The sequence below is a fragment of the Octopus sinensis genome, linkage group LG16, assembly GCF_006345805.1.
Source record: "Octopus sinensis linkage group LG16, ASM634580v1, whole genome shotgun sequence".
Lineage (NCBI taxonomy): Eukaryota > Metazoa > Mollusca > Cephalopoda > Octopoda > Octopodidae > Octopus > Octopus sinensis.
In genome coordinates, this window is record NC_043012.1 from 35,500,735 (window position 1) to 35,526,325 (window position 25,591).

The 25,591-nt window shown below is 40.3% G+C and overlaps 1 protein-coding gene across 2 annotated transcripts in view; it reads right to left on the reverse strand.

Moving 5' to 3' along the window:
* Positions 1 to 3,005: 3,005 nt before the first annotated feature.
* Positions 3,006 to 25,591, reverse strand: part of LOC115220443 (syndetin) — a 64,562-nt gene continuing 41,976 nt past the window's right edge. For both annotated transcript variants that reach the window (XM_029790572.2, XM_029790573.2), the window contains 17 exons: positions 21,551 to 21,677; positions 20,426 to 20,606; positions 20,130 to 20,228; positions 19,464 to 19,554; positions 17,822 to 18,004; positions 16,440 to 16,549; positions 15,079 to 15,164; positions 13,376 to 13,467; positions 12,832 to 12,858; positions 12,564 to 12,686; positions 12,274 to 12,371; positions 11,728 to 11,824; positions 10,134 to 10,292; positions 8,325 to 8,446; positions 7,749 to 7,847; positions 4,274 to 4,364; positions 3,006 to 3,267 (listed from right to left, as the gene is read on the reverse strand). In XM_029790572.2, the coding sequence (XP_029646432.1) occupies positions 3,154 to 3,267; positions 4,274 to 4,364; positions 7,749 to 7,847; positions 8,325 to 8,446; positions 10,134 to 10,292; positions 11,728 to 11,824; positions 12,274 to 12,371; positions 12,564 to 12,686; positions 12,832 to 12,858; positions 13,376 to 13,467; positions 15,079 to 15,164; positions 16,440 to 16,549; positions 17,822 to 18,004; positions 19,464 to 19,554; positions 20,130 to 20,228; positions 20,426 to 20,606; positions 21,551 to 21,677 (1,899 nt within the window). In that variant the 3' untranslated portion in view covers positions 3,006 to 3,153. The remainder of the gene's footprint in view (positions 3,268 to 4,273; positions 4,365 to 7,748; positions 7,848 to 8,324; positions 8,447 to 10,133; positions 10,293 to 11,727; positions 11,825 to 12,273; positions 12,372 to 12,563; positions 12,687 to 12,831; positions 12,859 to 13,375; positions 13,468 to 15,078; positions 15,165 to 16,439; positions 16,550 to 17,821; positions 18,005 to 19,463; positions 19,555 to 20,129; positions 20,229 to 20,425; positions 20,607 to 21,550; positions 21,678 to 25,591) is intronic.

Below are 25,591 nucleotides of genomic sequence, written 5' to 3' on the forward strand. Positions count from 1 at the left end.
TAAATGCATACATTTAAATTTACCTACAAACACACTCACTCACTACTATGTATATATATCATTATCATCATTTAACGTCCGTTTTCCATGCTAGCATGGGTTGGATGGTTCGACCAGGGTCTGGGAAGCCAGGAGGCTGCACCAGGCTCCAGTCTGATCTGGCAGTGTTTCTACAGCCTGGTTCCTAACGCCAACCACTCCATGAGTGTAGTAGGTGCTTTTTACGTGCCACCGGCACAGAAGCTAGTCAAGGCAGCACTGGCATCGGCCACGTTCAAATGGTGCATTTTACGTGCCACCGGCACAGGTATCACAACTACAATTTCCAGTTGATATTTATTTTGATGTTGATGTACTTGACTCAATAGGTCTCAAGCACAGCAGGTCACCCTACAATCCATATATATATTAAATACACACATTTTTTTCTTTTGCACTGTGTCAAACTCCTTTGGTACCATTCACAACTTCACTGCAGCTATTGTGGTGGTTGACCGGTGACTCCAATGAAATATCAAAATTAATAAATGACCAACAAAGTTTATGTCAACTTAAAAAAAACAAACAAACAAAAACATTTATTGAACAAAAATAAATTTATGTACAGAAAGGAATTATCTTAAATAACTGACTTAATTGGTCCACTTAGTGAAAGGGGGGTGGGGGACATAGGTGTATATATATATACACACACACACACTGCATGCTGTATACATATAATAGGTGCCCTCAAATATGCACACACAGGACGTACTTAAATACACACTTGTTGATTAAAACACACACACATATTCACGCAGATTTGTCTCAAAGAGGGAGTTCTGTTTCAAAGATGGTGTGTATAGTTGTGCTCCTCTTTTCAGATGTCATCTCCCCTGTTTTGGTTACTAATGACAACAGGGGCTGGGAAAAGTGTTAGGTCTGTTCTCTCTTCTACATACCAAATAACAACAGACAACACACTATTTGATATGTGTTAGAAAAACAGCCTGAATCTTGTCTTAGAGCCACACACGTACGTACATGTGTGGCTGTCAACTTGCAAATGTAACAAAACAATATCATTATTCTATTTACAAAGTAGGATGTCAGTTTTTATTTCTTTATTGGAGCCAGTTGACACCTTTCACTTGCAAGTTGAGATTTAAGCAACAAAAAACATGCCCTGCTCAGTCCCTAAAGAATGGAACCCTTAACTAGAACTAACAGAAGTTCCTGAAATGGGAATCAATGGGCCCAAAAACTATAAGAGGTAAATATTATCTCACTAATCCCTCTCTCTCTCCAAAAAAAAAAAAAAATCTGGAAATACGGTTTTCTAAACAAAAAAAGAAGTGCAACAGATCCATGGCTGAGGGGGGGGGGGTTTAAGCAGTTTTGTGGTTCCAAGTTCTATCTCCACAGTAAGTTGGGTATCTGTTTTATTTGAGGGTTTCTGATCCCCAAGAATTGTGAATGAAATATTTAATTGATGTTAAAGTTTGTGAAACTTTATTAGTGATTGGGAGGTACAGAATTGAGAGGGAGTGTTGAACAAAAATACTGCACACAGTATTGAGTTATGCCCAGGTAAACTTTGCCTTCCCTTCTACTCAGGTCACTAATATAAGAACCAGACAAAAGATTGAGATGGATGTAATGAGCAAAAAAAAATTTTGTGCCACTGTTGTGCTCCAGCATGGCCACAATCTAAAGACTGACACTAAGTAGATGAGTAACAACCCACTTCTCCATGCTGGCATGGATGGGTTGGATGGTTTTTCTGAGGCAGTGTTTTTTACAGCTGGATGCCCTTCTTGTAGCCAACCCCTTGAGTTGCCCCCTTACATGTGTGTATCCTAGAACTGAAATGATGAACCAATTTTGGATTTTTCAGTTGAAATCATTACACTTTTCAAGGAGGAAGAGAAAGGCATGAATGTTACACAATCTCATCACCTCTATACATATTATTAGTCTGGTTACAGAGGTGGGAGGGAGGATTCCCCTACCACTTTCTAGCAAATCGTCCTTTAAACCAGTGATATCTTAGGTTGACACAATGCCCTTAATATTGAAACCCTAGTGCATGACTGGTATATTTATAAATATTGAACCCAGAGGAATAAAAGGCAATAAGGATTTCTAACATTGGCACAAGGCCCCACAGGGGGGAGGGGCAGGTAGAGGTAGCATTAAATGAACTTAGTCCTTCATTGGTAATTAGTGGACCTGTAAGGCAAAATTAATTTTGGCAAGATAAACTCAGTTTCAAGGGGCACAACTTAATACCACAAGGTATTTACTTCAAACCTAAATATTCTGCTCAATGGACCATGGGGCCTATTACATAAAAAAAAACTAGTGTTATATTGGTAACTCATTAAGAATGTCTTATTTGTTGAGAGAGGTTTGGTGGTCTGATTTCACATGTGTGCATTGTAAAATGTATGTGGGTGTGTGGTTTGTTGTCTGATTGGATCGTGTGCTCTCAATGTGTGTCTGTCTGTCTGATATGCAAAATGTGTTTGTACCTGTGATCTGTGTTCTTTGAGGCATGTTGTCTGCTGTGAGATGTTTTTGTTTTTGATAATTGGTCCCAGAAACTGGCTTTTGATTTCCAGACATTAGTGTTAGAGTAACTGCATTTACCATATTGTATAATACTATACAATGCAGTGTTACAAGGTATTGTACAGTTGTGTTGTCATCGTCTCACCTGGAATCTGAGTCCTGATGGACAGTTCAACTGATCAACATTAGGAAATAAAAATGTATTTCAATGAAACATTTAAACACACACACACACAGACTCACAAGTGTGTGTGTATGTATATATATATATTAGAAGGTTTGGAGATGATGTATATTAGAAGAAATGAGGTACTCAGAAATTCAGATGGTTTTATATTTACAGATATTTATTTATATATTACGTTTTTATACATGTAATATACAAATATATATCTGTAAATATAAAACCATCCGAATTTCTGAGTACCTCATTTCTTCTAATATATATATATATATACACACACCTGTTAATGTTTTAAGGGTGTTTTCTACACTATTAACTATGACATATACATTCTTCTCAGATCATATTTTTTCCTCACATAAAAACGTACATGGCCACCACCACCACCACTATAATGATTATCACTATCGTCATCATCATCTCCTTGTTTTGTCAAACTCCTCCACCATGTTCACCAATCGTTGCCGTGCTTTACGGTTAATGTGGTCCACTGATGTGATCAAAGCCAACAGCTGCTTGTTTGAGTATTCCTGGGAGAGAGAGAAAGAGTGACAAAGAGACACTAAAGTGAGAGTATTTTTGTGGAAACTGAATAAAAGACATCTGAATACAACTTATTAGGGGCATTGGGCTCACAATCATGAGGTAGTGAGTTCGATTCTTGGACCAGGCTGTGTTGTGTTTGCTCTAGTTCACTCAGCTTTAGCAACGTCACTGGTGCCAAGCCGTATCAACCCCTTTGCCGTTCCTTCGGATAAATCGGTGGCATGGAGAGGGGAGGCTGGTATGTATGGATGACTGCTGGTCATCCATAAACAACCTTGCCTGGACTTCCTCAGAGGTTAACTTTCTAGGTGCAATCCCATGGTCATTCATGACCAAAGGGGGTCCTTTATGCTTCTGCAGAGAGAAAAGGGCACACACATGGGTATATATACTCCTCTGGAAAAAATCTACTTGGAGAAAGAAATGAGTACTCAAAGGGGAACAGTGACACACAGACATGTGAATAATCCTCTGGAAAGATACACTGACCCCTGAATACCCTTGTAGAGATGCAGACACATGCACACAGCCTGAAACCAATCATTAACTTCATAAGACTAAATTGTGTAGGGTTCACTGGTCAGTCAGTGGCCATATCAACTTATAACTCTACATTTCTGGACTGACCACATGGATTAGATAAGTTTATAACACCCATGCTGACCACAGTCCAACCAATAAACTGTAGCCATCAGTGTTGTGTTGTGATAATACTTTACACTCATTTGTCATGTTAAACATTTTTTAACTGACCATGCCTTACTTTGTGATCCTTCTAACCAACCAGAGGAGTACAATGGACAGTGTACCATACTATGTAGAGACACAGACCACACGGATTCAAAGTTATGCATAAAACTCATTCTGTTGTCTTAAATAGCCAGAGGTGGTCAGCCCTGGCTGCAGTATTCACCTTGTGGCCCTTTTTAACCACAGGAGCAAAGCAACTGTCACAATAGCCACTGAAATAAGTCTCTGATGCCTACTCACCTTGTGGTCTTGTAACCAAATCTCAAGTTGTGCTTCAGGTAAATAATAAGCCTTGATGTAAGTCTCGACATATTCTCTCTCAGGAATCGGTCTGGAAATTACAAGAGCAAAACAGGAGAATGAATATCATCAGTATGATAGACTGGGCCCCTGGGCAGTGGCTTCATTCAATCATCATTGTATGCAGGAAGACGACGTATGTGTATGGATGAGGGGTAAATGTAAAGACTTGTATGTATAAATATGAGTGGGAGATGTGTTTACAATATATGTATTTATGTGTGTATTTGTAAGGTGTACATATTGATCTTACTGTGTGCGTATACATGTGAATGTATACATAATTATATATAAAGGTATGTGTACACATGTATATACAGTTGCAACCAAAATGTTCAGAACGGCATTATTTTCGCCAGAAAAATAGGTATAAGTTTTTATCAAATTTGTTTTATATTCTATAATTTTCACAGACAATAAATACGATATTAATTGTTATTGTCTGAGATTTTGGTGTAATTTGAGAGGATAATACAAAAGTTATAGGTGATTTAGTGATTTACTGCAAAACCCATGGCGGCCAAAATGATCAGAACGGTTGCTTTTACTCCGTGTTTTAGTATATTTAACCGGCAAACTCTAATGTTTTGAATTTGTTTACGTGATGGTTCATTTACTAAACATTAGTAAGAGTATCTGCAGTGTACTTTGTTAATATAATGCCACTTACTCCATTACCAATTCGTCAGCAGATTATTAAGCTTCGAAAGAAGGATAATTTAACCCTTTAGTGTTCAGATTATTCTATCAAACATAATGCTTATTGATTCCCATTAATCGTGCATTATCTCATATCTTCAAGATCTTGATGGTGTAATTACTTAATGTAGAATAACATTGTAGGGTAGGTATGAGAGCCTGGATCTGGTCAGTTTGAACATAAAACAGATTAACTATTTTGACCGGATATGGCCGGTTTAAATACTAAAGGGTTAAGTATTGGGTCTATTTCAAAGATTGTTAACAAGTCAAAAAAATGTTGTTCACAGTATTCTTAAGGTCTTTGATGATTGTGGTTCGTGTGAAGCAAGAAAAACGACCAAGAGAGAAGATCATGCTATGGTAAAGTTGGTTAAAAAGGACAGATTTAAAACTGCTGCTGCTGTTTCTCGGAAAATGAGCATTGTATTGAAGAAAACTTTATCTCGAAAAACTGTGTCTCGTCGTTTAGTTGAACATGACCTACAAGCAAGATCACCTGCAGTGAAGCCACTGATCAGCTCCAAGAATAAAAAGTGTCGTCTTACCTTTGCAACCAAACATGTGTTGTGGTCTCAAGAAAAATGGCAAACGGTGCATTTCAGTGATGAATCTAAATTTATGTTATTTGGCTCAGATGGGAAAAGTAGGTGAAAAATTGTCGCTTAAATGCCTTAAGACTAGTGTTAAATTCGGTGGAGGAAGTGTCATGGTTTGGGGAATATCTGGAGATGGTGTGGGCTCTTTGGTGTGATTACACAGAAAGGTAAATGCAGGAGTTTATAAACAACTTGTAAAAGATCATGTCTTGCCTGTGCTGAGAAATTCAACTAAGCGACCACCCATATTCATGCAGGACAATGCCCCATGTCACAAGGCTAACGTGGTCATGAACTTCCTCAAGGCTGAAAAGGTTATTATTATGGATTGGCCTGCTCAAAGCCCAGATCTCAATCCTATTGAAAATGTGTGGAATATTCTAGGAGAACGTTCGAAAGCCAGAAATCCTAAAACAACCGAGCAATTATGGAATGCCCTTCAGGAAGAATGGAATAAGATCACCCAGCAAGAAATTGAAAATTTAATTTCCTCATGCAGTTGAAGATGTCAAAGTGTGATTGAAGCTAAAGGGCTTCACACTAAATATTAAATAATTCCAGTATTCTCTGTCATTTTTGATTATTTTGTTATTTTTTCAACCGTTCTGATCATTTTGGCCACCATGGGTTTTGCAGTAAATCACTAAATCATCCATAACTTTTGTATTATCCTCTCAAATTACACCAAAATCTCAGACAATAACAATTAATATCGTATTTATTGTCTGTGAAAATTATAGAACACAAAACAACTTTGATAAAAACTTATACCTACTTTTCTGGTGAAAACAATGCCGTTCTGAACATTTTGGCCGCAACTGTATATATATATACTGGGCCATCCCATAAATAAAGCAGTTTTTCAATACTACGAACTAAAGGTCGGAAGGGGACGGAATAAACTACCTGCATCAATTTGCTATAAAAGCAGGTAGTAATGTTACCTTGTACTTATTCTTAGTGCAAGTTTTGAAGAGTGCAGTTCGATTTTAACAGTTATTGTTTCAAAGCTGTAATGCAAGTGACAGAGGAGCATATTTGGCATATTTTGCTTTATATGTTCAATAAAGTTAACAACGCAATAGAAAGTGCAAGGAATATTAATGCAGTATATGGGGGTCAGACAATAGGCTTAAGCCTGTGTCAATGGTGGTTCCAGAAATTCTGAGACGGAAACTACAGCCTTAGAAGACGAGTCTTATACTGGAAGATCTGTAGAGCTCAACGAGGATGTCCTGCAAACGCTGGTGGAACAAAATCCCATCGTAACTGTTGAACTAGTAGAGAAGCTTGGATTTGGTCATTCAACCATTCATCAACACCTGCGTGCCATCAGAAAAGTCATAAGTTCCTCACAAACTTTCCAAGTCTAATCACCTGCAGAGAGTGAATATGTGCTCTTTGCTATAATGTCTCACGAATGAACCTTTTTGGGACCGAACAGTGACTGGTGACGAGAAATGGGTTCCCTATAAAAATGTCAAGCACTGAAGACAGTGGGTAGAGAAAGGAGAAACACTGGCACCCCAGGCTAAAGAAGGTCTTCACCCAGGTAAGGTGTTGTTATCTGTTTGGTGGGATATGAAAGGTTTAGTTCACTTTGAACTTTTAAGCCCAAACCAAATGATAGCAAAGGAGATCTACTGCGAGCAGCTTAAGTCAGCGTTAGAAGGAAAACAACTGTCTTTGGTTTCAAGACAAAAGGTTTTTATGGTAATGTGTGGATATGTATAAATACACGTATGCATATGTTAGATGCTAGAGTTTATTTCCATATATATATATGAAATGGAATGAGTGGGGAAGAAGAGAGAGAGAGAGAGACAGGTTACAAGTGGTGGGGAAAATTCAAAAAGGTGAAAGAGAAAAAGAAATTAAGGTAAAAAGTTATTCAGAGTGGTTTGTTTGTTGGAAAAAGAGAAAGGAAAAGAATTTGACTTTGCGGGTATAGAAGTGTTTATTCACAGTAAAGAAAGAAATAAGTACAAGAGAAGAAACAGTACCTGGTTAGGGGCATGTGAGCAGGTGGGTGCAAATGCAGGTATATATAATATTAAGAGGTGTGAACAGAAAGAGTGTATAGAAGAGGAAGTAGGAGTTTTGGAAGCAGCTTTTACCTGATGTCAGCAAACTTCTCAAGTTTGGTGAGGAATTGTTGGAAGTCCAGCTGCATCCATGCACGACCTTCATTGGTGCACTTCTTGGCGTTGGCATAGCTGCAACAAAAACACCAATGCATCAGCTGCTGCACAGCTTAATGTTATAGTACAACTACCACAATAGCACAACATTTAACACCACCACAGCCATCACCATACTACATTCATAACATCACCACAACACACAGTATATATTTCTTTGTTGCCCACAAGGGGCTACACACAGAGGGGACAGACAAAGGGATTAAGTCGATTCCAGTGCGTAACTAGTACTTAATTTATCAACCCCGAAATGATGAGAGGCAAAGTCGACCTCAGCGGAATTTGAACTCAGAATGTAAAGACAGACGAAATACGGCTATGCACCTTCCACAACACACAGTATAGCTAACTAGGATCTTCCAGCCAACGGATCACTACAATCTTCTCTCTAATCCCATAGGGTACCAAAAAAGCAGGGAGTTTCTCTGCCGTATCACACACAATTATCAAATTAACAAGAGTGCCCTGCTCCTCAGCAGGGTCCATACTTACCCCTCAACAAACATACGATTGGCCAACGATATGCAGTGTTCCCAGATGATGTCATGGACAACCTTGGAGACCGGGACATGACGACTAACTTCATGAAGACGATTACGAAAGTCTTGGAAACTCTGCAAAAGACAAAGAGGCATCGAGTTATCCAGGTGACGACACAGCATCACAATGATGATGAGACATCATTTGATAAGGTATTACTGAATTTCATCTTTCAAGGAAAGCTGACTCCAATAAATCTGTCAAGCATCAATGTCACAACATCACAGTAATGTTATCACAATATTACACAAGAACGTTTTTCCCTCCACAAATTCTATAATTGCTTGGGTTGATGAGATCTGACTACTATGATGCTCTCAGTGGAGGTACTGTCCATCTAGCAGTAAATATGTACCACGTGGAGGTACAGTTCACCTTGAATGGGTACTTCACAAAAGTACAGTCCACCTAGCTCTAAATAAGTACTTTGTGAAGATACAGATACCCGCCAGCAGTAAATAGGTACTATGTTGAGGTACACTCCATCTGAAATAGGTACCATATTACATTCCGTTTCATTGTAAATTGGAACCGTGAGGAGGTACAGTTCAGCTGTATGTAGGTATTTTGTTGAAGAATAGTTTTAGGTGAACAATACCATATAAAGGTACATTTCATGTGATTTTAAATTGGTCCCTTGTGGAGCCAAAGTACATCAACCAATAAATAGAGGTCACATCAAGGTACAGCACATAGGGAATGGGTACCATATGAAGGGTTCGTTTAGTTGTAAATGTGATAAAGAATGATTTTATGTATTACTCAGATGCCCTGTAACTCCTCAGAAGAAAAGGGTTAGAAAAGAGGACAGAGGGTAGACATGTTAGTCAAATAAAGAAAGACATGTACAATACACAGCATGAAACCAACGACAGAAAAGGGATCAGTAAAACGGGGATAAAGAGGAAAGGGTTGGATAGGTTATGATTTTGCAGTTAAGAAGTTCACTTCTCGATCACCCAGCTCCAGGTTCAATCTCATCGTGGAAGAGCTTGGCCAAGGGTCTTCTGTAACAGCCCCAAGCTAACCAATGCCTTGCAATTTCACAGACAGAAACTGAAAGAAGCCCATTGTAGTTGTGTGTGTGTACATCTGTGTCAGTGAATGTTTACAAAACTACACAAAGTGCTATGAAGCATGAAGTTACCATTAGCAACTCTGCTACGATTGGTGACGTCACCATTTGTGGCTGGGCTGCAACTGGTGATGCTTGTTGACAAATCACCCAATAACGAACTCTTCTGTGCTTTCAGATTCCTCTGGAATCAAAAAAAGCAATCCTCCCTTACTTGAAAAGCAGATATGGGTTGGTAACGAAAAGTGCATCTGGCCATAAAAATCCTGCCTCTGTAGTCTCTCACTTAAGCAGTGTTTGTATGAAATACATCATTACCATCATCATTTAATATCAATTTTCCAAGCTGGCATGGGTTGAACAGTTAGACAGGGGTTGGAGAGCAACATCGGATCCATTGGGTGTTTTGGCATGGTTTCTAAGGCTGGACGCCCTTCCTAATGCCAACCACTTTACTGATCGTAGACTGGGTGCTTTTTGAATGGCACCAGCAGGGTCAACATGTAGCTTATAAGACAAAGACCACTCAGACGAGAGAGGGAACCAAGGGAAGTGGCTGTGAGCCAGGTGAGAGGCTAGAGTACAAATAAGGGCACAGAGACGGGACACTTGGAATACAGACATTAATAGCAAAGCTGTCAGACTGTTATGATAAGAGAAGTTGAGATGAAAAGTAAGAATCTTACTTCCAGGATGCTGTCAACGTAAGTGTTGTGTTGGGACATGATGTCCTTCACATCCCACTTCACTGCTGACATCTGCTGGACAAGGTTTCCGTAATCAATCACTTGCGACGACACAACACGGTAGATTGGTTTACGCAGTTCACTTGCCATCTTCACAGTCTGCAACAGAAAAAGGAGGAGGAGAGATGTTAACGGTGACAACATTAAAGGGTTTTGGGGGAGAAAAGAAGTGGGTTTTTTTTTAAGAAATGAAGACACCTGCTTGATTGGTTCATATTCATAAGGTGTTAATTAACATTTACGTCAGCCTAGCTGTGGGGAAGGGGAATTAGTCCATACCATGGAACTCCGTAATTGACCGATAGTCTTACTGAGCCCTGATGGACAAAAATCAAAGCTGACTTCAACGGAATTTGAAATCAAAATGTAAAGTGCTAGATCAAATACTGCACAAGGCATTTTTTTCTTGGCACCCTAATGATTCTACTAACAATAACAATGAGAAGAATTGTCTCCAACAGAGGTTCATGGCCAGAAATTAAGGGAAGGACTCAGTGGATCTGACTGCAAGCAATAATGATAATCCCTTCAAATTTTGGCATAAGGCCAGTAGTTTTAGAGGACGGGGGGAGTCAGTTGGTTACACCAACCCCACCACCGTGCTCAACTGGTATTTCATTTATTGACCTACAAAAGAATGAAAGGCAAAACTGATCTCGGCAGAATTTGAACTCAGAACATAGAGAGCCAGAAGAAAAGCCACAAAACACTTTGTCCAGTGCTCTAACGATTCTGCCAGCTTACCACCTTAATAATGATTTTTCATCATCATCATTAAACGTCTGCTTTCCATGCTGGCATGGGTTGGACGGTTTGGCTGAGAGCTGGCGAACCAGATGGCTGCACCGGGCTCCAGTCTTGATCTGGCAGAGTTTCTACAGCTGGATGCCCTTCCTAACGCCAACCACTCAGAGAGTGTAGTGGGTGCATTTACGTGCCACTGGCACATGGGCCAGTCGGGCGGTTCTGGCAACGACCACGCTCAAAAGGTGTTTTTACATGCCACTTGCATGGGAGCCAGTCCGGCAGCACTGGCAACAACCGTGCTCAAATGTTGTTTTTCACATGCCACCAGTACACGTCCTAGTAAGGCAATGCTGGCAATAATCATGCCCGAATGATGCTTTTCACATGTCACTGGCACGAGAGCCATTCCGTGACCCTGGCAACGATTTTTATCTCTGAATAATTATTTTCTAATTTAGGAACATAACCAACAATTTTTGAGATGATGGGGTTACCAGATACCACTGACCACAGAACTCAACTGGTACTTTATTTTATTGACCCCCAAGAAAAAATTAACGGCAGGTGGGATTTGAAATCAGAACATATACAGCAAAGTATTTTGTGTGATGCTTTAATAATTTGGCCAGTTTGCAAACTAATGAGGTCTTATAAGTGCCACCACCCTCCACACGCACACATTTGTAGGGGAGGGGCATATTAGTCTCACTTAAATCTGACCCTCAAACTGCAACAAAACAGGAAACATTTTGTCTTTACAAAATTTTTAAAAAATGGTATTTTTTACTTGTGAATAAAACTGTTGGAGAAATGCTTTCTTGTTGACTGGAATCATACTGTCCAGGTATGGCTGCAGGAATTCAAATTGTTCGGCCAGAAACACACTGTCAATTAAAGACAAAAACAATCATAAACAACATATACCAATATAATTAACACAATTAAAATATACTTTAATTTGTCGAGAGTAGACCTAACAGACTGCCCACAGCTATTCTCAAGCAGTTTCTATGACAACACAATCATTTATACAGGTTACTATGACAACACAACCATCACACAGATTGCTATGGTAACACAAACATCAGTTGGGTTACTGTGGCAACACAACCATCACACAGGTTGCTATGGCAGCACTGTCACAGCAATGCGGGGTCAACACCGTCATCACATGACAACATTGATAAATTAACAACTGGGCCTGATCAATCAAGTCAATAATTAATTAATCAATTAATGGAGTTGATTAACACATAGCATCTCTCAAACAATCAATCAATCAGTCAATAAATATCAGTCAATAGAAGGCACCAGGGGCCAGGGGCCAACGTACAGTGATTCAGCAGCAACGATTCTCTCTGAAAGACCAAATAGTTTTTGAGGATTGGTGAGGTTGACGGTTGGTGAGAGGTAGGCCTGGCGGATCTTGTCCTGTAACAAAGAGAAGAACACGATTAATGGCAAACAGAGACTGGTAGAGGAGGGGTGGGTGGTGGTGGTTGCTAGTGGACATATAGTGTGGTGGGTGATGTGTGCCTTCTCAGTCAAAGATACCCTGCTGGACTGAGGAATCTAACAAGAGGACAGACTCTACTTTATAGGAATTGGTTTTAAAGAACTTACCGTTTTCTCGGGTGGCACCAATCCATTGCCAACTGACACAGAACCATCAGCAATTAAACTTTCACCAACTCTTTGTAACGTGATTTTCAGTCGGTTCTTCATTGTGACGTCATTGATTTCTGGCTGTAAGGTAGAGAGGAGGGGGGTGAGAGAGATATATATCAGTGAATAGGGAGGTGGTGGTGGTGGATTGAATGCCAAGTGTGGGGATGGTAGTCAGAATGGTAATTGTGATAGTGAAGGTAAATATGATAAGGTGTGTACTTACCCCATCAGAACTGAAGAAAATGTAGACCTAGAAAAAGAAAAGCAAAGGGTTAAATCAATGAAATCATCAGGGGCAATTGACATTCACAAGGAGAGGGTAATATGGGGGAGAAACATAATGGATGAAGGGGGCAACATAGTGGGGAAATGGTGGGAAAACACAACGGGGAAATGAGAGGGAGAATAAGAATAAAGGGTGAAACAGGGTGGGGAAATATGACTGGACAAACAAGACAGGGAGATTATGAAAATAGGGAAACACAAGGAGAGGGTCACATAACAGGAAGGTGCAGCACAACAAAAGGGCGCGACACATGACATCGAAGACACAGACAAGGTAGAGGGCATAATATTACGCAACAACATATTTGGTTTTTGTAGTTAGTGATGTAGTAGCTGTGGTATACAGAGTGCTGTATAGTAACAGAACAGGATGTAGTATGTGCTTGGTGTGTAGTAGTTGCACCTAATGCAACAGTAGTACATGGCATAGTAGCAATGCTTAGTATGTGATGCATAGTATTGGTGGTGGAGTTAGTACTTACCGAGTACATGTAGTAGTCAAACAGCTGAGACATGCAGCTGATCACATCAAAGGCAATCGGCTTCAAAATGTTCATCATTTTCATGTATCTCCCTTTAATTAAAATATAATTAAATTATTTTACTAACTTAATACAGAGATTAGACTAATGGCTAACCATAATAATATAATAAATACATTAGACTAACTTTATATCATCATCATCATTTATTGTCCGCATTATATATATATATATATGTTAAAAAGTTTCCCAACCACATGGTTCTGGGTTCGGTCCCACTGTCTGGCACCTTGGGCAAGTATCTTCTACTATGGCCTTGGGCCAGCCAAAGCCTTGTGAGTGAATTTGGTAGATGGAAACTGAAAGAAGCCTGTTTTATATATATATATGTATATATTCCATGCCGGTGGCACGTAAAAAGCACCTACCGATTGTGACCGTTGCCAGCCTCCTCTGGCCCCCGTGCTGGTGGCACATAAAAAGCACCCACTACACTCGCAGAGTGGTTGGCGTTAGGAAGGGCATCCAGCTGTAGAAACACTGCCAGATCAGACTGGAGCCTGATGCAGCCTCCTGGCTTCCCAGACCCTGGTCAAACTGTCCAACTCATGCCAGCATAGAAAACGGACGTTAAATGATGATGTCGTTTGTGCCAAATGAGCTGCACAAATGATTTGTTTCTGGTGATCAAATGTATGTGTTGTACATTAGTTCACTCTCTCCATCAAATGGACGATGTCCGAACAGGTGCCATGGTGTACCACCTGCCAGGTAAGGAAGTGATCACAGGGCAAAGTGAGGTGAAGTGTTTTGCCCCAGAACACAATGCACCACCCGGTCTAGGAAATGAATCAGGAGTACAACACCCTAACAACTAGGCTATGCACACTCGTATATATGTATGTGTGTGTGTGTGTGTGTGTGTGTGTATATATATATATGTATAAAAGGTGGCGAGCTGGCAGAATTGTTAGCACGCCAGGGAAAATGTTTAGCGGTATTTCATCTGCCGCTATGTTCTGAGTTCAAATTCCACCGAGGTCGACTACCTTTCATCCTTTCAGGGTCGATTAAATAAGTACCAGTTACACACTGGGGTTGATGTTATCGACTTAATCCCTTTGTTTGTCCCCTCTATGTTTAGCTCCGTGGGCGATAAAGAAATATATATATATATATATTTATTAGCCTCTTAACTGCTATTATAAAGCCATATGGCCCTTCTTAAATACCCTCTCCACCACCACTTAATCAAGGGAGCCCTTGTCCTGTCCTGCAAGCCACTTGATGACCTCACCAGTTTCAGAAGCACACAAAAAGTACTCAGTATACATTACAATGTGGTTTGCATTAGGAAGGGCATCGAAGGAAACCATGTCAAAGCCGACATTGGAGCTCAATGTGTTCCTGGAACTTGTGTGGGAAACAGACCTTAAATGGTGATGATAATTTGAACATGTATTAGTAACTTAGTGTACAGAGTGACTGTAACCTTGTAATAACTATTATAAACTTGGTACATATATTTGTAACACAGCCCACAGGTTTGACTAACTACTGAAATATTACACATGCTATTGGCCATTCAATATACTTATTAACTTAGTATACACATTACTGAATGACTTATATAACTGAGCAATTACTTACATAGGTGAAACACACAAATAATAAAAAGAGTCACTGGTATGAAGAGGACTTACCTATAACTCGGAGTATATTCAGAGAAGTGTTGGTAACAATGGCTACAGATTTCAATCCACTTCTGCTCCGTGCACGAGGTCGATGACTGGCGAAGGAGAAACACAAGGACAGCTTGTTAGTTGGGTTAAATACGGACATTTTCGATCTAATGGTCACACTAGTGTAACATCTTGTGAGCAAGAGGGGGGGGGGCTAAGGGCTCTGTTTACACATTTGCTGAGTTAACAATGCTATGTTGGCCCCTTAAATACAGCTAAGAACCAAATCGTTGCACCATTTTGATTAAAGGTAGGGGTGAAGGTGTTAGGGGCTCTTTCTGTACAAATGTGGATTTAATAATTCTCTATTGTCCCCTTTAAACACAGCTTAGGGTCACGGTGTACCATCTTGATAGGAAGAAATATTAGGGGTCAGTTACTAAGGGGTCTGATTTAACTAATCTATTTTGTTCCCTTAAACTAATGCACTATTTAAGCTGTAACAGTGTGAGGTGTCAGTAAGGGGCAGTGATGCTTGCCCCCTAATCACACAACACTGAGAAATGTGATGTGAGGTCATGTGACAATATACATACATACACTTTATGGACACCCTATATATTTTGTCTAACCATATTATTTGTAATAAAAAAAAATAGCATGGTTAGACAAAAAAGATTTTCACAAAATATATGTAATAAAACAGGCAAATCAATTCTGTTTTTTACAGTTATGAGAAATGTTCAAATTGTAAGCCATTAGCTTCAGTGCATTCCCGACAGCACAAAAGCAGACTATGACAAACATCTGTAAGCAAGTCTGGATCAAGGTTAGCAAATGCATCAATAATGAATTAGCAAAGTTCTTCAATATTTCTTGGCTTCCTTGACTTACAAACTGTTTGCAAAATTGAGACCTGTGATCAGGGCTAACCTCCAGAAGTCTGTGAATTAGGCACAGAATGTGAGGTTTCTTTTTCAGTTTGGTATTTACACAGTGATGTTCGTTTGATACCAATTTCTGAACCACCACAGCAAATTGATTTCTTTGGATGTCTTACAGATGCCTCAGCAACCGTATCCTAGAGTTGTTTTCAGCCTTACTGTATGGTAACTTTACAGACACCCTGTAACGACTAAGGAACGACTAAAATTATTTAAACTCACCACCACAACTACTGCCAATACAAATGACATCCCAGCCACCACAAATACAACTATTACCTATACAACACAGTACAACAACTTGTACCTCTTCCACCACCAGACTACTGAAACAATCTCACAACTACCACCACCACCACCACAGTCATACAAAAACTACCGCCAACGCAACCCTCACAACAGCAACACCCCCACCCATACCGCGACAGTTCCACTCACTTGTGTGACTGCATGTCGCCAGTGTGTTCATCGACAAATTCCTGCTTCAGTTCATCCGCAACATCAGAGTCACTGTCACTGCCAATGCTGCCGTCGAGATCATCTCGGTCCTGAAAAGATAGAGACACACGGACAGACAGGTGAGTGGAATATGGTAGGGGAGAGAGAGAGAGAGATGAAACAAGCACGGAAAAGTGGATGTTAAATAAGTGATTGGCAAGTGATCTATTATTGGTTTTGACAAAATGTATTTAGTTGTTTAATCAACAGAATCCCCAAATTGCTAGATTTACATGTAAATGGCTGAGTATTCCTAAGCATGAATTAACAGTCATGAGGGCATTGGGTAGAATATCTTGTATTTTTTTTTTTCTGACTTTCTGTACACAGAGTTCAAATTCTGCCAAGGTAAACTTAGCTATTCTTCCCTTCAGGATAAATGAAAAAGAAGGCACCAACTGCAAGCAGTAAATTGACAGGGACCAGCAAGATACCTTGTGGTGTCTCTCCTGGTTCTTTGTGTTCTGGCAGTAATGTCTGCAATAACACTGGTTCTCATTGTGTCAACCCAAATCAGTGACCTTCCCCATGGATAAACATTGATGGTGTGGAGAGCAGGGAGAATCCCATACAATGGCCAGTCTTCCTGAAACAGTCTCCCTAACACTTGCAAAAATAAAACATGCTGATGTAGGACCAATGTTGAGAAATGGAGACCCTACATAACTTTTGAAATGCACCATCTATGCTGAAAGTCTTCTTCTAAAGATCCTACTTGAGGTTCCACAACAACATAAGGGTAGCAGAGCACTCACCCGATTGATATTCAATCACTAACAGACGACCCACCCCAGCCTCCCACCCACAAGTGAGCTGTCTCCTCTATCTTTTCTATTGCTTCTATAATGACCCCTGTTCCTTCAAACAATAAAGCTGACTGGTCTTAGACCTCTTCCACACAGGCACTGCCACCCCTGTCACTAATCCCTGTCCAGTCCTTTCCTCCCCAGTAGATCATCCCACTGGAATGTTCTTTCTGCTCATGTCTTTCCTGCATATGTCGACCAGTAAGTTTAAACAGTACCTCAACAGCATCCACCTCCCTTGGTCTTGAAGGAGCTGCTAGGGTCATGGCACTGCTCCTACCCTCAGACTCAGCAAATAATAAAAAGAAAATGATGGGAAGAACATCAAGGAATGGTAGACTCAGACGACCATGTGGGAGAGTGGGTTATAGGAGTGATGGTGTAGTGTTGATGGTGATGGTGTGGTGTAAGTGGTAATGATGACGACGGTGGTGGTGGTGGTGGTATTGGTGATGGTGTAAGTGGTAATGATGATGATGATGGTGGTGGTGAGTGTAAGCAGGAACTCTCACTGACCAGTGTTCGAGCAAAGACATCTTCTTGTTCATCCTCTTCAAGCTGAAGATCAAATGGGTTTCGTTTTTCTTCTAAATTGCTGAAGTAACCACCTACTTCTTCCTTCGTGTCAAACTGATTGCCGCTACACATCGAGGAATTGCTGGAAGTGTTTAAATTCCAGTTCTGCATAAATCGGAATTCCTGTAAGAACCAAAACAAATGAAGCCTATAGCATAATTTCCTGAAAGTCCAAGACATGTAAATTGGAGAAAATGGTACAATTTACTGAAATTCTAAGACAGGGAATAAAATTTTAAATCTTAAATCGGGTTTCAAAAAGAGAATGAATTTACAAGGTTTTTAAATTATAGACAGAGATTATTTACTACATGAGGTTAAAAAGACGTGGGTTAACATGGAAGAAATGTAAGCTAACAAGGAGAGTATTTGTGGTCAACAGATGGAACCGAATCCACAAGGAGTCCCTGAAACCAACAGGAGTAGGTGAGATCAAGAAGGGTCTCTATAGAGAAAGAACTTGCTGCTGCTTATTGAAATGCCTCGGTTTAAAAGGGTAGGGAATGCAGGTACAGGGTGGGTTGTGATGTGGGTGCATACAGGATAAAAAGAACTTATATATGTCATGCTGGTTTCACTGAAGTTAAAGTTAGCGGAGATTTAAGATGGAATTAATTAAGATAATGAGTAAGGATTAGCAAAGATTTGAGTGAAGGCTTGAGTTGAGATTAATGAAGAACTTGAGTAGGGATCAGTGAAACCTTGATAACTGACTGACATAAGTGTAATTAAGCAGTGAGTGTTGAGGAGACGAGGAAGTTGGTCAGTGAATACATTAAACACACTCTTTCTCCTTCTTTCTTTCCCTCTCTCTCTCTCTCTCCAATGAAGAGCTTTTATTGAAGAATCACAATTGACTGACATTTCTCTCTCAACATCAACATATCCAATGTTTACAAACTTTTCAACCTGCTTCATTGCAGATAGAGGACTACTGCTAACACTTCCTCAAACTCCATTATCTATTTCATTAAAAACCCTAACAAAACAAATAATAAATGCTTTAAAACCATTTATTTACACTGAAAACAAAAGAGAGAAGATTAAGGTTCAAGAGTCCTATAACATTTTTTTTTAGCTTTTAATTGTATTCTTCATCATCATCATCGTTTAACGTCCGTTTTCCATGCTAGCATGGGTTGGACGATTTTGACTGAGGGCTGGCAACCAGATGGCTGCACCAGGCTCCAATCTTGATTTGGCAGAGTTTCTACAGCTGGATGCCCTTCCTAATGCCAACCACTCCGAGAAAGTAGTGGGCGCTTTTTACGTGCCACCAGCACGGGGCCAGTCAGGCGGTACTGGCAACGACCTCACTCGAATCTTCATGATTCCTTTTATTTTGGTGGGGATGTCTTATGGCTGGAGACCAACCCAGATGCCCACCCCTTAAGCCTTTTAATTATCTCTTACAGCACACGAGGGTATGGTGTCCTTAATTCTATAATCAGGATGCAAACAGCAATTATTAAATATTCTTATCTATTGATTAATTAGTAAAACAAAAATACAGTAATTAGCTCAATCATCAAAGATGGAACTGCTCATAATTTCTGAGAAAGAACAATAACGAGATTCTTACCAAAAGCTGAAGTAGGTTGAAGTTGGATCGCACCGGACATAACTCCCAGCCTTCGTTCTCCAGGAACATCCGTAGCTCATCCATTCTGGATCTACAAAACAAGAATTATCATCAAGACAATGATGATGATGATGAAACCAACACAATGTTTAGACAAACATTAATACACGAAAGTTTCAATGTCTAGCAGCTGACCATGAGATTATCCACCGGCCTTCCAGCAACAAATTTGGCCACTGTCTTTACTTTTCGTCCTTTCGGGATCGATAAATTAAGTACCAGTTGTGTACTGGGATCAATCTAATCAACTGACCCCATCCCCCAGAATCTCAGGCCTTGTGCCTAGAGCAGAAAAGAATACTCGAGGCTATTTGTCATCTAGTTTGTGAGGTTCAGCTTCTGGAGATCCCCCTTCACCAATTCTTTCACATCCTCAGGCTCCTCTTTCCACCTGGATAGCATGACCCATCTTTCTGAGCCGATCAGATTTCAAACCTGGGGATCAAACCTAGGCATTAAACTAACATTAGGCCATACATGAGTCTGTTGGATCAGGATGGTGGACTCAGGGCTACACAACAACAACAGTGACAATAACAAGAACACAGGAAACAACGAGAAGCTGGTGATTTCAACCTGACGCAGAGTAAGACAATATTAACGAACCTGTGATGGTTGCGGAAATAATTAAGACTTTGTTGTCGAAGGACATCTTGCAGACTCTCAGACTTGCTGCCACAAAACTCTTCACCAATTTCTATTAATCTGAAATAATTAAAATATTGAAGTTTTATACAATGGCAACAAGGCAGACACTACATACCTGTCAGGTAAGAGGTGAGACACACTTGTCACCTGACCTACACTTGCACACCTGTCACAGAGTGACACTAAACATAAGTCAGGTGACTTTTACTCTGCACACAGAAGACACTAAACACAAATTCCATGCAATTACTTACCTGTTAACGAGATCCAATACCAGAATGAATTCCTCGAATTTAAAGAAAGACAAATCAGTTCCCAGGATGAAGGTCTTCACCTTCTGTTGAACATCCTGCCAGATACGCAACATGCCATGCTGGAGCTTCTGCTGAACATAACGTTGGTTGAATGATAGTTCCTCGTTGTTGGACGGTGGCTCTGAGAGGAATAGACATACAATAAAGAAAGGGGTGGTCAGAGTTAGGTAGGGAGGGAGATGCACACATGTAGGGATGGAGAGAGAGAGAGAGAGAGTGTGTGTGTGCGTGATAGATGGTTGAGTGGATTGATGGGTAGACATACAGACAGACTGCCAACTAAGTAGACATGTGGTACTGGACATGGGTAGTTAGAGAAGTAGATATATGGTAGTGGGGGGGTTACATTATTTATTGAAATATCGAATGGTAACTGAAGTGAGGGTTTGAGGAAGGGGTTAGGGTGTTAAGGGGACAGGAAGAGATTCAGCAATAAAGACTCAACAGATTTCAACCAATTACGACCAATGGGCAGGAAGGGAGAATATCGTGGGGAGGTGAGGGTAATAGCAAGACTATCGCAATTAGCATCATTGTGAAACCCCCTTTCCACCCCCTTACAAAAAAACAGGGGAATCTAAACCAAAGAAGGAGCCACTATGTGATCAGTTGACTTGCTACACATAGCAGTCAAATCACCCTCAATTCACATCCTATGGTTTTAAAAAATGAAGGACATATAGGATAATTTGATGAAATGATACAAAAGTAAAATGTCTTTGATCATAGGTCTACTGGATCAAAGTTGACCTGGGGTTAAACGATAGCATCATAGAATGAGCTGCTATATAGCTGGAAATAGCAAGCAAATGATCAGTTTCTTAAAAACAGAAGGTCACAGAGAATAATGTAGTTCTAGACAAACAATATACGTGAATATAACAAAGGATGGTCACAGTTGGCATAGTGTGGATCATAGGTTTGCTGGATCAGGACTTACCTTGGGCTAAACCACAAAAATAAAAAAGAGGGGGAGAGTACAACAAATGTCTGTAAGTCAAACAAAAGGGTGGAGGGGCTGGGGAGAGGGGGTTATACAAAACACCAATGGGGGGCGGCACTTACCGGTGTCTGGTGTGTCGGCATTGTGTTGTTTGTGCCACAACATTGTCTTGTAGTGGCACTTCATCACTTCCCATAATGCTTTGCAGAGGTCAGTGAGGCACGGAGTAAAACTCTCCACGGTGATGTGCTGGGCAGAAGAGGAAGAGGCAGAAGATGAGACACAAACATAAAGAGACTGCACAGTAATGAAAGCAGTTTGGTCAAACGAACGTATTGATTAGAATCTAACGAGATTAAAGGGACCGGAGCACAAGACTGTAGATGATGGGCAGTGGAGTGGCACAGAAGGAGAGGGAGCCATATGTTGTTGTGTGGTTGCCTCAATGGAAGGTCAACATTCATTGCTAGGGTAGCTTCAACTGGGCTCGGCCTGTGATTTGAAACTTTGAAGGGAAACCTTGGCCAGATTTCCATTCATACTCCACCCTCACTCTCTGCCAATCCACCCTTTTATTGACTCTCACACTTATAACTGCTACTACACTCTCTACTGACTTCCACACACACCCTATTGAGTGCTTCACACACCCTTCTAACAACCACGTCATAGCTATGTTACCCTGCATCGCAGTGTCACCCCCACAATCGTCCTTGTCATCTCCACCCCCTTTTCAACCCCACTTCCTTCATTCCGCCATCCGTGACCTGGCTCTGTCTGCTCTCCAATGCCATTCCTCTGAGCCCTGTATTGTATTATCTGTGAGAAACCTGCAACATCCCAAAACCGGATCTGACCAGTTCTTTCTTCCTTTCTTTCTTTCTTCTGGCCTTGGTCCCTTCCACGCAACAACTTCTCACATCCAGCAGGTGAACCTTTCTACCAATGAACCAATGAGGGAAACCTTTACATGCTCCACCTGCTAGAAATAGCAGTCAAATCTGTCATGAATCGTACTCATCCATCTTAACAGAAGGATACATAAAGTAATGTAGTCCTAGAAACATTATGCTTGAATACAGAACAGGATGGCCACGACTGGAATGTCACTTTGAACAGATGTGAACCTGGTACTAAACAAGAGCAACTAAGATGTCAGACACCCAAGTTATGCAAACTTACAGAAAGTGATCCCCATGACATGGTAAGTAGGCAAGGGAGATAACTTTAGACAGCAAAAACAAATCCCTGGATCGACATCCATTGCATAACAACATCACATGCACAACAACAACAATAAATCCATACAACACCATCACTACATGCAATATGAAGGGTCAACTTAATCTACCACCTGGTCCTTGAGCACCTTTACAGGTAGGCTTAATCAATCACCCAGCTTCACCACCATCACCTGTTCCTTGGGTACATTTAGTGAAGTTCGTTACGTTAAGCATTTGGATCAGGCCCCTGATCCTTGGATACCTTCGCCCCAGGTTTGCAGCAGATTTTATGAGAACCCAATAATAAGTGGACCTACCTTCAAAAGATCTCTAATCAAATGGGAACTTGGCAACATAAAACCATTCTAACCATATTTCAGACAACTGTTCTTGAGGCTGGCAAACACAGAAAGACATCTTCACACCCATACACATCCTCAAACATCCACACACGCACGCACAAAAGTACACTGGATTTAGCATTGCCAGTTAATCCAGCATGGTTTATTGGTGTAGGATCTCTTACTGTTGTTTTATTGGATCTATACATGTTCGATTTAACGAGAGGTCAGCCTAGAATGAACACACAGATATATATGGTATATATATCTGTCATTAGTCTAATTGTTGTTGTTGTTGCCACTATTGTATCCCTGAACGTACGGATATTCAGCTGTACGACTGTGTCTTTGTTTCGGATGTAGTAGGACTCTGTTGGACAAATCCAGAATGATTACACACTGGATGCAGTAAAGTTCTGTTGTTGCAACACTGGACATAGTTTACACACACATCCTCACATATATCCTCATATATACACATAGAGGTAAGTACTAGCAAGAACTAGAAACATGCACAATATGTCTAAAACAGCCCAAATATGTGTATGAACATGGCCATGCAGCAGCTAACTGCATAAACTGGTGCAGAGAACAAAAAATAAAATGGTTAATTAAATTAGTTAATAAAACAAACATTAAATAAAATCTTTCAAGACTGTATTATAAAGGAAGAGTCATGGAACAATGAAGCTAAGTGATGATGATGATGATTATTATTATTATTATTATTATTATTATTATGGCTGGCAGAATCATTAGCATGCCAGGCCAAGGGCTCTGCAGCTTTTCGACTAGCTTTACATTCTGTGATCAAACTCTGCCAAAGTGGACTTATTTTACCTTTCATCCGTTCATAAGTACCAGTTGCACACTGGGGGTCGATGCGACCATTATTACCCTCTCCCCTGAAATTGCTGGGTTTGGGCCAAAATTTGAAACCGTTGTTGTTGTTAATGTGGTCAGCTGGCAGAATTGCTCCTGCACTGGACAAAATGCTGAGCAGCATTCCTTCTGCTTTAACATTCTGAGTTCAAAATCGGTCAAGGTCGATTTTGTCTTTCATCTTTTCAGGATCAGTGATATAAGCACTAGACAGGTACTCGGGTCCACGTAATTGACTAGTCCCCTCACCCAAAATTTAGGAGTTTGTGCCTATAGGAGAAAGGAGTATTATTATTATCATTAATAATAATAATATTAAGTTAGAGAGTTGCTAGATTTGTTGGTAAGTTGGACAAAATAGTGAGAGGGATGTCCTCTCTCCACACACACACACAGCTTGTCTTGGATATTTTAACCTGGCAGAGATCATCCCTCCTCTTCAGGTCTGTCCACACCTTCTTTCTATCCATGGGAAAGAGAGAAATGAGCCTAGTTTATGACAGGTACTTTGAATGGAAATAGTAGTTAAGACACCTGTGCCGGTGACACGTTAAAAGAAAAGCACCATCCGAACGTGGCAGATGCCAGCGCCACCTAACTGGCGTCCGTGTCGGTGACATGTAAAAGCACCAACCGATTGTGGCCGTTTGCCAGTCTCCTCTGGTCCCTGTGCCGGTGGCACATAAAAAGCACCCACTACACTCACAGAGTGGTTGGTGTTAGGAAGATCAGACTGGTGCCTGGTGCAGCCTCCTGGCTTCCCAGACCCCGACCGAACCGTCCAACCCACGCTAGCATGGAAAACCGACGTTAAACAATGATGATGATGATGATGATGACGACCACGAATGTGTGTGTGTGTGCTTCTATTGATATAGGAGAGGAACGAAAACCAGTGCATTGGAAACGAAATACCGTCGAGTCCTTCATAACTAATCGAGTTATCTCCCCTCATATCAACACCCAATTAACATTTTTGTGTCTCACCAGAATTGATCCACAGATAATCCTTAATCTAAGCTGCTTGACATGTTCATTCCTACATCCCACACCAATGCTTAATAATATTAACAAGTTGGCAGCTGATCAGAAAACACTTGTCCCAACAATTCATATGCCAACGAGCTAAAGAATGTGTGCAAACAAGGTCACACGATCTGTTAGAAATAGCAGCTGAATCTCCCTGTAAATTACATGCTCCATCTTAAAAACTGGATAAATTGGTTATAATGTAGTGCTAGATATATTTTGTCTGGAAAAATAAAAATGTTATAGTTACAGAAATAATACTTTATAGGTCTGCTGGATTGGATGACAACAACAAGGTGTGATATGCAAATTTTTAAAAAATACAACAAACAAAAACCGATTCATTAAAAAAACTAACAAAGACTATAAAAGACTGGTGTATAAGCTTTCACTTTCTCTCTATGTACATCTGTGTGTGTGTGTGTGTGTGTGTGTTCACGATAGATAGTACTAAACAATGTGAGTATTCAACACCTTTTTTGGTGATAAATATTCTTCTCCAAAATGGCTACCAACATTTTTAAGCAGATTGCTTGGAAATTGTGGAAAATCCTTCAAAATGAAACCATCACTAATATTGTGTGTGTGTGTATGTATGTATATATATATATATATATATACCTGTCTCTATATCTATATAGCTAACTATATAATATATATATATATACCTGTCTCCTGTCTCTGGGGT